The sequence below is a fragment of the Lycium barbarum genome, chromosome 6, assembly GCF_019175385.1.
Source record: "Lycium barbarum isolate Lr01 chromosome 6, ASM1917538v2, whole genome shotgun sequence".
Lineage (NCBI taxonomy): Eukaryota > Viridiplantae > Streptophyta > Magnoliopsida > Solanales > Solanaceae > Lycium > Lycium barbarum.
This window is the reverse complement of record NC_083342.1, coordinates 137,002,723-137,015,589: the sequence shown is the minus strand read 5'-3', so window position 1 is coordinate 137,015,589 and position 12,867 is coordinate 137,002,723. Positions and strand designations below refer to the sequence as shown.

Sequence of the window (12,867 nt, the reverse complement as noted above, 5' to 3'; positions counted from 1 at the left end):
GATTATGATCATTTTCTTTATGGCTTATTAATTAGCAATATTTGTTTTAACCGATTTTATTATCTTTTGTTGAATATTTTAATACAATATCATCACTCTTCTCACATTTTGTGTTATTTTCTTATGAAACAACTTAATTGTATAATTGTATTTTACTAGGACTAAAGAAATATTTAAACTAAATGTTATATGTTTTGTATCAAAACTATTCCGAAAAAAAAAATTTGAAAAATCTGAGAAAACCGAATAACCCGAGAAAAGTCGAGGTTGAAAAACCCGAATTTTATTAGTTTGGTTTGATGTATAAATTTAAAAACCCGACGCAATTGATTTGGTTTGGTGTTTAAAAAATTCGAACCAATTCGGTCCATGTACACCCCTAGCTATAACTTGAGAAGGATCATGCATATTGTGTACGTTGACAGACATTCCTGAGTGGGAAGCTTAACAGACCCTCAAATTTTGGATGAAAAGTGATTTAAACCATTCGGTCTAATAACAGCTTGTTCGGATGGTTGTTGCCTGTTGACTAGTATATTCCCTCCGTTCACTTTTATTTATCCACTATATTAAAAATAAATTTTACACTTTTACTTATCCACTTTAGAATATCACAAGAACCCGTTAACATTAACTACATATTCGCCAAAGCATTTTCCAAGTAAATGAAAACTATACACCATTTATAGTAAAATATGGGCTTCATTGATGATATTGCATTTTGTACTTGAGGAGAGGACCCTCAAATCAACCCCCCCTCTGTCTAACTAAATGCGTGTCCCTTGGAACTCTACTACTAGGTTAAGAGAATTAGTGTGTCATGGGAAATCCCAAGATGTTCTTCTCCACTACCGTGAACTAAAGAAGACCGGAGTTGAGTTGACAGACCATTCAGTTTTCCCCGTCCTTCTCAGAGCATGTTTAAACCTCTCCACCACGCAGTACGGCAAGTCTATCCATGCCTCTCTCATTAAGCAGGGATTCCTTGCTTTCACTTCCGTCAATAATTCTATGATGGACTTGTATGCTAAATCTGGAGATTTGGGTTCTGCCCTTGTTGTTTTTAACCACATGGACCACAAAGATTCAGTTTCCTGGAATGTAATCATCCATGGACACTTAGAGCGAGCTGCTTCTTCTCGGCGCGGATTATGCTTCTTTTCTCAAGCTTGGGCCGCAGGTTTTGAACCCAACATCTCCACCTTAGTGCTTGTCATTCAGACTTGTCGCAATCTTAGAGATTTTGAAGTTGGACAGACGATTCATGCTTCTATCATTCGTGCTGGCTATTCAAGTATAACTTCCATCCAAAACTCGCTCCTCAACTTCTATGCTGAATTTGGAATGCAGCTTGCCCACAACCTTTTTGATGAAATGCCTCACAGAGACGTTATTTCTTGGAGTGTCATGGTTGCTGGCTATGCCCAAAGTGCCGAGGAAATGACTGTTGCTCTCGAGTTTTTCCAAAGGATGATTGATTTTGGAATAACACCAGACGGGCAATCGGTGGTAAGTGTACTCAAAGCCTGCAGCAAATTGAGGGCCATTAGAATGGGCGAGTCAATCCACGGATTTGTCATCACAAGAGGTCTGGGTTGTGATTTGTTTGTACAGAACTCTCTGATCGACTTGTATTCTAAATGCAACGACATTGATTCTTCATTGAGAGTTTTTCGGGAAATTAATGAGAAGAATGTTGTGTCCTGGAACTCTTTGTTGTCTGGACTTGTGCAGAATGAGAAGCACTCTGAGGCCCTTGCTTTATTTGAATCGATGCGGAAGGCTGGAGTTGATTCTGATGAGGTGACTCTGGTCAATATGCTTCAGTTATGTAAGTTCTTCCTCGACCCTTATCAATGCAAGTTAATCCATTCTAGCATGCTCCGGCGAGGTTTTGAGTTGAATGAGTTGGTTACAAACTCTTTGATCGATGCATATGCAAGTTGCAATCTCATAACTTATGCATGGAGTCAATTTAGTAATATGAAAACACGAGATGCCGTAACTTGGAGCACCATGATCGCCGGATTCACACACTGTGGCATGCCTGATGAAGCAATTGCTGTTTTCTGGGAGATGAGTTACACCACTGAACGGCCCAATGCCGTTACCATGCTAAATCTTCTTGAAGCTTGCTCTCTTTCTGCAGATCTGAAAAGATCAAGGTCGGCTCATGGCATTGCTATTCGAAGAGGATTAGCATATGATGTGGTTGTTGGGACTGCAATCTTAGATATGTACTCAAAATGTGGTTCTATTGGATCTTCCAGAAAAGTGTTTGACCAGATTCCACACAAGAATGTCGTGACCTGGAGTGCCATTATCGCAGCATATGGTATGAATGGCTTCCCAAATGAAGCTCTAGCCCTACTTGCTGAGATGAAAATGTGTGGTCTGAGGCCAAACCAAGTAACTGCACTGTCTCTTTTATCCGCTTGTAGTCATGGGGGACTGGTAGAAGAAGGGCTCGCTCTTTTTGAGGAGTTGATTTGGGATCATGAAGTTGAACCTGGCTTAGAACATTACTCTTGCCTTGTAGATTTGTTAGCTCGGGCCGGAAAGGTTGATAGTGCGATGAATTTGATAGGAAAGCTACGTGTTGGACTAAAGCCTGCTGCAAGTGCATGGGGAGCGCTCCTGAGTGCTTGTAGGAACTATGAAAACTATGAGTTTGGTGCCAGTGCCCTCCCTCAAGTACTTGAACTCGAGCCATCAAGCTCAGCTGGCTATCTGCTTGCATCAAATATGTATGCATCAGGTCATTCATGGGTTGATGCCACTAACATGAGAATGCTGGCTGAGGAGGAAGGTGTCAAGGTTATAGCTGGCTATAGCTTAGTGCATGTAAATGGCAAGGGCTGCAGGTTTCTTGCAGGAGATAAACACCACTCTTTGTCTGATGAATTGCAGTTTGCCATTCAGCAACTGCATTCATGCATGAAAATTGACATAACCTGCGGATAGGGGATTCTTTTCTTTTCAAGTAAAGGCGACACCTTTCCACAGCTAAAGAGCTATCTTTCTTCTGCTGCTAGGAAGCCGCAAAAGTGGGAGCTGAAAGTCTAGATTGTTGCGGTGGAAGCTTCTCGAAAGAAAGGAGGGCAGAATCCCAGAATGAGGAAAGGAATCCTCCATTTGTCATAGTGGACGCTGAGGTATGAGGTTTGGGATTGGCAGGTTTCGTATTGGGGCCATGATGTCTTAGAGCCATTATATGCCTCTTTTGCCTACCCGTAAATCTTGTGGGGTTAGGGGGCACGTGTGAGGGAACCTTTTGCCAATCTAATTGTAGTAACTTGCATTGGCTTGGGAGTTAGATTTCATGATAGGTTTAAAGGGGCTCAATGGCTGCTTGGAGGTGACAAAGAGGGGGAAGATATATGACCTGGACGCGTATGAGGTGATTCATCAAAAGGCTAATGCACAAGACAATTGAAAATGAGAGATGAACATGGTCACTAGAGTTCAATATTTTCTTTTCTTTTTTGATAGTTCCAAAATTGTGTTCACTTTCTTGAAAAAGTTACATGCTCGGATTCTCTATACAATCCAGCAAGTTACGAAGACAATTGGTCTAAGTTATGCCAAGACAATAGTATAATTGCTAGCAGCTAGGAGGGAGACGAGGTTGCAACATTTATCAAGTGATGTTACCTCATATCACCGAGATGTCTTAGGTGTAACTTGTAAGTAGAAGCAATTGATTTTGTTGTTATAACGAAATAGTCTTATAAAAAATTAACTAATCGAACCATCATAATATTATGTCCTAAAAGCAGCTTGCCGATCTTTTCTGTCAGAGCAATAAAACACTCTAAAACTCAATTCCTCGTAATTTCTTTTTCGTAAAATCAGAAAGATACATAACTATTAAATCAGTTTTTCTAGGCCCCTGGAACTAAATGCAATAACTACATAGGATTAGAACTTAGATAAAGTACATACTTAGACACCAAAAAGTGGTCACCGAAAAGCAAAATAATGTGGAAGGGGTAGAGGGTATATAATTGGTTTCATCACCCAAAACATTTAATGCTGTATACTTTGTAGCTGGAGAATGTGAAATGACTACGGGAGACAATTCCTCCTCTCCCACAAAGAGAACCATGTCAATGTGCACAATCAGCATAACTGAACGTCCATATCACTTGATGCTTAATTAATTAATTGTATTTTCTATATTACATCCCATTGAGTAAAAAAAAAAAATTGATACAATGGGTATGCAGTGTGCAATCAACACGAATGTCAAATAACTGCATATAGGGGACATATGGTGGCAGATTGACCATTGATCTGCCATCCCCACCTTTTGTATGCATCAATCATTCACACTAAGAAAGAAAGTGAAACAAGCCGTTCTTTCTACTTACATGCCACTGCCAAGATCCTCCACAAGCTGCTAGCTTCGTATCAAATAAACCTGACCAGCAAATATAGCTTAGGCTGGACCACTGCTACCAAATGAACTTCCAAGATTGGGATGGTCAGTATGGTGGAGGGAGACTTTAATTGTTCTCCTTTTAGATAATTTATGTATATCTATACATTCCTCAAGATCAGCATCACATGTCAGAAGCACCCATTCGTCGTCATCATCCAAATATTTTAGGTCGATTTTACCAACATCTTCTACATTGAAACGCCTCAGGACCTCGTGCTGAACATCTCCAAAACCCCAGTGTGATGGCAGGCTGAAACGGATCTTTTCCTTCCCAAAAATTGCTTTTACTTTAAATATACCTGAATCCCGAAAAACCTGATTATTACTCGTTGGCAAAGGATACAGAGGTTCCAAAGAATTATGATTGCTTTGAATCTTTTGACTCTGTGATCTGACCAGAAGCTTGGTTTCTTCTTGATCTATGTCATGCAATTCTTCTTCTGTATGTGCTCTCTTTAGCATTCCTCCAGGATGTTCCTCTGTTGTGGTGGAAAAGACATTTGTAAAAGGGTATAAATGCTTTGAACCAGTGGAACAGAACAAACTTGAGCTGGAGTTATGACTGCCAGATGAAGAAGTTGACTTGGAAGTGGTGGTCACGGGGCTGACATCAGGTTGAGTATTTACTTGCTGCGGATGATCATCGTTCTTAGAAGCAGAGAAGTTGCTAGTCCCTGGATTATTCGGAGAGCTAAGTTCTGGGAAGTTGGTGTAGAAAGAACTGAGTTTAATTGCACCCTCCGCACCATGGACTGAATCTATCACAAGTTGAAGTTTCTGTAACGAATGGCCAACTTTCTTGATCTTGCGAGAAGGCCACCTGGTGATTCCATGTTGCCTGCATATCCTTTTCAAAGTTGTAGGGCAAACTGCAAGTTGGAAGAAATCGATAAGTAATCAATGATGAGATCAGACGGCAGAGATGATAGTGCTCAAGACAATGAGGGGGGAGACCCAAATTCGAGACCTTTAGGTAAAGTATAGGACTTTATAAACCAAAAAAAAAAAAAATGCATTAACTTTAGTATGGGTGCACAAACTTGTAAGAAGAACAAATATGGAAATAATCTAAAACTGACAGGAGTAATAAATATCACAAGATAATAACTCTGCAAAAGCTGAAAAACTAGACGGTTCCCATGAGCATGTCCAAAAGATTCCAAACTGGAAAATAGAGATTAAACAAGATTATACAAAAAATTGGTCTGAAAAAAAAAACTCTGGACCATGGATTCATCTTAGCTAAAAGCAGTTCCAGGACTTTTCCTGAGAACTGAAAATGTCTATGCATTTCCAATGCACCATTTTAACAGTTGCGCAACGGGACCATAATGCCATGAAAGGCAGAATATTGCATATTTCTAAAGTTCCAAATTCACAATAGTCATCACAGACAAAGTCGGCACAGTGTAGTGAAATAACAATGCTTTATTTTTGTAAAAATTCAAAACTTTCAGTATTGTGTGGGGGACTCCAGATAATAGTTTAGGCAAGGTATCCTACCTCCAATACTTTTGGCAGCATCTTTCAGGCTCCCAGCAAAGTACTGCCTGAGTACCTGCAAACTGATGCTCTTCTCGGTTTTTGACCGTCTTCTTTCACCTGCTCTCTTGGCACCTGAGGAATGAGATCCTGTACCAGAAGAAAAATCTAAGGAACCTCCTTTGGGTCCAAAATTTTCCTGTATCTGGTTTGGCTCTGAGAATGTAGATGCATGAATGGACCCCCTCTGAGTGTAATCCCATGGGGTTGCCGTGACCTTAAACTTTTCTTCTTGCTCATCCTTGTCATGTTCTGAAACAGCAGCTCCTTTACCCTTTCTTTGGGTATCCATCATTTCAGAAAGCCATGAAGAAGCATCTTGATCAGCAGGAGAAACTGGTTTTCTTGATTCTTCTTCATGAGATCCAAGGCCGACCTTTTCACGCTGTAGGAGTTCTTTTTCCTCCTGTAATTCCTGATCCGTGACAACACGTAAGCTTCGGCAACTTTGTTGTATGACAGAAGACAGTGAATTTAACATTTGTTTTTGGTCTTCAGTATTTTTGCAATCAAGTGGCAAGAAAAACTCCAAAACAAAGTCAGCCGACCCTGTGTATATACTTCGAAGTCGTATTGCTACAGCAGAACATAATCCAAACATCCTGGCGTCGTGTGACAATGGGTATTCTGCCTTGCTAAAGGCTGTAATATCTGTAGCAAAACATGGTTGGTTTGTATTGAATGCTCCACCAGCAACTCCTTCACCTTTAAGCAAGTGATGTTCAGAACATGCAGAATGAAAAGGCACCACTTGTGGATCGGGCACATAGCAAGCTGAGTCAACTGTGGAAACACAAGAAGCAAAGTTCTCGTTCTCATCGGATTGCAGGCACCCACCTTTACCTTGTTGTATGCATGGGGCCCAAGTCTGAGCCAATGGCAACTTGTGTGTATCGCACACACATGTCAAAATATATTGAATTTCCGCCAAGGCAGCTAGGTAAGACTCATTGCAGTCCTGAGATAGAATCATAACTACGATATTAGAAAGTGAATATGAAGCTCCTAATGAGAAAGTGAATGACTAATTTCAGGATCTACCTTGACTTTGGCAGGATTCGAGATACCAGAACTTCTTAGATTAACAGCCTACAAGGACAAAAAAGAAAGCTTCTGTAAATCACAGGGAAATGGTTCGTTCTCAAAGCAGAGAATCGTAGTAGCTCAAAATGAGTAGCAGATGTTAGAGACCCTTTTGTTGGTAACTTAACGAAAACACGGGGAAGAAAGAGAAACATAGAACTTCCTACTTCAACAATACTTCTTCAGATTCCATACATATATGTTGAAAATTGTTTCTGTTACTCAGGGGCGGCTCAGCAAATTTGGTGGCCTAAAGCCAAACTATATTAATAGGCCTTAATTGTTTTTTTTTTTTTTTTTTTTAAATCGTGTAAATGCGCCCTCACACCTATGTTACTCGGACTCTTCACTTTCGGTGCCGCACCCGTGTCGACACGGGTGTGGGTGTGGGTGTGGGATCCGTACCCGATCTGGTCAACAGATATTGGATACTTTGACCAAAATCGACGTAGAAATTCTGGACAGATTCAACGATTTCTTTAATCAAAACTAAAGCTAAGGTGAAATTGAAGAAAATGGAATACCTTGTATATAAAAATTTCTATGTCACTCTGTTTCCTTTTATCTGAAGGATTCTCCTCTTAATCAATATTTTTTCCTCAAGTTTTTCACATAATATTCCATAATTTAGGTTTTATAACTTTATTTTTAGATATTTGAATTTTTTTAGCCGAATCCCCGCACCCATATCCATAACTGGATCCGTATCCCCGAATCTTAAAATTTAGATTTCCGACATCTGGATCCGCACCCGTATCGGACACCCGCACCCAATCTGAGTAACTTAGCCTCACACATACACACTTGCACACAAAAATGTATTACTTGGACGAAAGGGAAAAAAGTAAGACTACAATTTTTCTTGTAAGACGATAAAAAGGAGAAACATAATTTGAATCATTTACTCCATTATCAAATGTAAATGACTTAACAAGATTTATATTCAGAGGTATACAAGGATCTAAATTTGTTGTTCCTATTACCCAATTTTTTTTGACAATAAATACATTACTTTCCAAAAGTTCTCTTGCCTTTTTTTATATGTTTTTGTAATTGCTATGACATAGTATTCAACATTTCTCTAAAGAAAAAATGACAATATATTCACATACTATTATTAGAAAATGGAAAGAAAAGGCCTTAGTGGCCTACCCCTTCAGCCGGCACTGTTGTTACCGCTGATTTATCAGAACAAAAAGTAGTTTAGCTTTAGAAAGAGTCTTTGTTTAAATTTAAATTTAATTAGATAAGATTAGTTGAGATATTTTAGGTTTTTGAATTTTAAATATGCAGATTTTCTGTTTTAAGTTGGCTATTTAAAACCCGCTATGCTTATGTAAAATGATTAAGAGACGTTTTTCAATCACTATTTTCAACCTTTTTGCTGGACCATCTTTTAAAAAACCAACAATGTAAAAATATTTCCATTTGTTCTTGGAACTCAAAAGAAGGTTAATTTCTTCCCTTAATCAGTAGAACAGATGAATACTGATAAAGTAGCGAAGAAGTGTTTGACTATTACAGTTCCTTTACAAGTAAAAGTGTCACGTGAAACCTCAATGATGATGAGCTAAAATTTGCGGGCACTAGAACCATTATGGCATTTAATTTTCTTCTATCACAGTCTTGGCCAAGGAGAAATGACAAACAGTTGAAAGATGATTGCAGATATACTATTACTCAGGAAATTGGACATTTATCATGTTGGTTTCCTCGAATATACTAATTTCAACTGAAGTGCCCCCCTCCCCCAAAACCCTCTCGAATGACTCCATGGAGGCTCACCTAATAGCGCTACTCTAACTATTCTGAGAAAGGACATTAAGTTTAAGACATACTAAAGACAAAATGAGCAATTAAGAAGTACCTCAAGAGCTTTGCAGACATCTTCAATCTCGGGGTGATAGTTAGTTTTCTGAGTAGTAGTGACAATCTCGACAACACCCAAGCAAGTTCCACTCCCACTTTCAAAAACAGGAACTGCAATGGACCCCCTAACATTATGCTGATGAGCATAATTAACTCGTGGATACTCCTCCCGTTTGAAGAAACGAACATCAGGAGTCCACTCTGGCAGTTTCTTCAAGAACACGCGCCCAGGCATCCCAGCCAATTCCTTTGAATCCTTCTCAGCAGCAAATTGGTAATTTTTGGAGACACATCTGTACTGAAATAGACTCTGGGAGTTTGGGTTGAGGAAGTATGGCTGATTATTAGTAATAAGTACATGTTTGCCTCCTCTCTTGACAGGCACCCATATCTGAATGAGGACATCTTTATCCCTTGTTGAATTTTTTAGGTATTCAATGGCCTGCACCAATCTCATTTTTACTGATAAAGTAGGATTTAGGTTTCTGCGACTGTTTGGTCCGATCCATAACATCCTATTCATTTGAGTGCCTGGAGAATCTGGAGGAGGGGAAGTTTCTGTGTGTTCTCTTCTAGCTGCAGAAAATTCATCCATTTGGGCAAACAAATTGTCAACTGTCTGATCTTTTTGTGTTTCTTCTTGCAAAGTTACTTGATTTGTGCTTGGAATGGAATGGCCTAAGACGTTAGTATCTACGGTAGAAAATAAAAGGGGCTGAGAAGGAAAAGAGGGAGTAGTAAAAGGAACAGGCTGGTGCTGACAGAAGTTGGATCCCTGATCAGTAGTCTCTAGCCAGAATCCGTCGGAGAGGAATTCACTAAAATCAGTACTAGTAGTGTTGTTGTCAGAGAGCTTTGCGAACATGTCGTTTAGCGTAAAGGCACCATCTTCCATACTGAAATAGCCTGATCAATCTCCCATCCCATAAAGAAGAAGCCTAATACAATCATCCAAGAGGCAAACACATCACGAGCCAGAACACAAAAGGAGCCTAAATATGAAAAACAAGAAGAGGAACTTCCATGAAGGATTCCTTTCTTTGGTCTTCCAAAACCCAATCAGCCCGGGTTCCACAAACATCATCAGTTAAAGTTTTCGTTTGCAGCTGCAATCACAATATGCATTTCAGAGCACAAACTAGCCATACATTTCCATGCATCAGCAGTCTATACACTACACTACATACCCAAGATGCTTATCAAACAACACATAAAGCTGCAACCTTTGATACAAAAGAGGGATGGACTATGGATCTAAGGGTCAGAAATAGTAAAAGTTGAATATATATTTGTTGTTGATCTAAACGTTCCAAATCCAAAGTCATAAGACTTTGTGGAGTTACTCTAATGACAGGAAAGAAAAGCTAACAGAGAATAACCAAAGCTTATAAGCCAACAAAGAATCACACTGCAGTTAATATAAAAAGTTACTCAACATGCCTGGAGAGTCCTCATTAATTTCAACGACATCAAAAGAAAGACAAGAGCAGCAGTTACATGGAATGAGAAAAGAGAGAACAAAAGTAGGAAAAAAGCAACTCACTTTGAGAAAGATTCTTGAAAGGGGGGGGGGGGGGGGGGGGGGTATATAGTCTTTAATTAAGCTGGCATGTCTGGCTGGCTATATGGGATTTCATGAACTGAACAAAGAAAGCATAAACAAGAATTTGGTAAAGTCACTTCACAGATATGTGAAAACTGAAAAGGGGTGGCTTTGGTTTAATTTGTTGGAATTGAGAACCCCATTATATTACATCCACAAAAATTTGTAGGCTGGAGAAGAGAATAGAGCACTACAAGAAAGAAGAAAATGGGACACAGTTATGTGGAAAATGAATAAAGGTGCTCACCCCTATATGAACTGCTTAGTAGCTGACGTTAGCTAACTTTAAGAATAGAATAAGATGCACACTCGCTTAAAGGAAAATAACCTTTAATGCGCTCTACGCCTCCACTTCATATACATGGCGGAGTTAAAAGCCGGATATGGATTCGGCCAAACAATCGTAGCTTTTGATTATATTTACGTTAAGAAATTTATTAAATATATATAAATATTATATTTAAAACACAATTATTAATATTTGAAGTCGTTGTTCTACAATTTAGAATTAATAAAATTAAAATTCTAACTCTACCTCCATTCCTATATATTTCATTTTCGTGGCCCCTTTGATATTCCAATTCTAAATGGTACTTGCCGTTGGTGTTGAATCTACTGCTGTAGTAACTTTTAAAGATTCTGAAAAGAGAGAGAACAAGATGACGCTACAAAAAAACCTTGTCATAGAAGGAAAAAAAAAGACAAGATAGTTTAAAGCTGTTATTTAAATCGTTTTCTTTTTAATTTTTTTTTGGATGCTTCCGTCCTTTACCTACTACTGATAGCAAGCGTCATCTCCTATTATTTTCTTTCTCTCACCTGGCAAATGTTATTTAATCAGTGACAGTATGAGCGAATATACGCAATACAAGAATGTCATATCAGGATTTTAACCTACACTAAAAGTTTTGCTTATATATCAGAGAATTCAATAATTTATATAACTTCACCTCCTTATTTAGGAGAGTCAGTGTTTGTTTGAGTTGGTTGATTAAATATATCTGCATATAGGTGCTGAAGCTGCATTATAAATAAATATTTACTTATCTGAATAGAGAAGTGCTGAAATTGATAATAAATGATTTGGAAAAAAGTGTACTTTTTTATTAGGATAACATAAGTATTCGTAAAGTTATTTACAAATTGTACATGAAAAGGGACGAATAACGAAAATGTGAAAAGGGAAGAATGACGAAAATGTAAAACAAAGAGAGTTAGAAATTTTATTTTGGAAAGAATATTCTGACGATTACTAAATACATTAGGGGTAAACCAGTGTAGAATGTTTTATGCATATATTAAACTTATGGGTTTTGGATGATTTTAACATAAAAGAATTTAATGTTTACTTAACACGTAAATAAACTTAAAACTCATAAGGTGATTTGACCGGTTTTTCCGAATTTTTTGCTTGCAAAGTAGTCACTACTAGAAATAGAGAGTTTTGCCAGAAATTTGTGCTATAAAATATGATTTTCCATCCCATTCCTACCGAACCAGCTCACGGGGAAAACGCATGGCGGGAGACAAGTTTTCATTAAAACGCTAGGAAACTTCATAACTTTTCTGTGTGAAAACACTACAATTTAGTTTTTACCCACCAACATTCAGTGGGAAATAGCCACTATACATTTTTCAATGGGAAATTAGTGGGAAAATAGAGATTTTTCAGTAGTAAGTCGTCCTTCCTAAAACCAGAAAACTACGTCAACGCAACTCCGAAATAATCGGGCTCCAATGTGGGTATTCCGTGCCAGAACAAAATAATAATAATAATTTTTGCTTTCATTAAAGTGAAGCTTATAATCTTTATCCAAACTCCGTCTACAAAAAGGAATTAATAAGCACAGAAAAAATGTATAAATTTAAATAGGAAAGAATGGCCGGCAGGAAGGGAGTCCTCCATTTTAGGGGTGGAGCCCTTGGAAAAAGATTCTAAACTGCTTGGTGCGGAATGAATCCATATATATATTCATTATTCGAAAGAGAAATGAAAAAGGAGAAAGAATCCATTGACCAGGGGATTCTGTGGACAATACCTGAAACCAACTGGTTGAGTTAACAAGTTTATTTTGCATTCCTCTTAAAAAAAAAATCACTTTGCACTTTACTAATATCCACTACCTCCGTTCACTTTTACTTGTCCACTTTAAACTTTTCATGATATTTAAAAAATAATAAATGGAGTACATAATTTACCAATGTACCCATATTAATTGATCCATATTTTTATTGGATTTGAAAAATGATTTGAAGTGAGTAATTAATATTATGAGTAAAGCATGAAAAAATAAATTGTCTTGTCTTGATATGCTTAAACTGATAA

General features: G+C 38.1%; 2 protein-coding genes across 3 annotated transcripts; one reads left to right on the top strand and one right to left on the bottom strand.

The window, feature by feature from the left end:
• The first annotated feature begins 334 nt into the window (after positions 1 to 334).
• LOC132599397 (pentatricopeptide repeat-containing protein At2g17210) lies at positions 335 to 3,607 on the top strand. Its single transcript, XM_060312746.1, has one exon. The coding sequence runs from the start codon at positions 772 to 774 to the stop codon at positions 2,962 to 2,964; it is 2,193 nt and encodes a 730-aa protein (XP_060168729.1). The 5' UTR covers positions 335 to 771; the 3' UTR covers positions 2,965 to 3,607.
• Positions 3,608 to 4,160: 553 nt separating this feature from the next.
• On the bottom strand, positions 4,161 to 10,847 carry LOC132599396 (protein NLP2). 2 transcript variants are annotated; one of them, XM_060312743.1, is made up of 5 exons: positions 10,482 to 10,847; positions 8,937 to 10,044; positions 7,028 to 7,075; positions 5,948 to 6,944; positions 4,161 to 5,313 (listed from the first exon to the last, which is right to left on the bottom strand). In XM_060312743.1, exons 2-5 carry the CDS (start codon positions 9,831 to 9,833, stop codon positions 4,442 to 4,444), a joined length of 2,814 nt encoding a protein of 937 aa, XP_060168726.1. In that variant the 5' UTR covers positions 9,834 to 10,044; positions 10,482 to 10,847; the 3' UTR covers positions 4,161 to 4,441. The 2 variants fall into 2 exon arrangements, with proteins under 2 accessions (XP_060168726.1, XP_060168727.1); XM_060312744.1 differs by having other exon boundaries at positions 8,937 to 9,876.
• Positions 10,848 to 12,867: the final 2,020 nt, after the last annotated feature.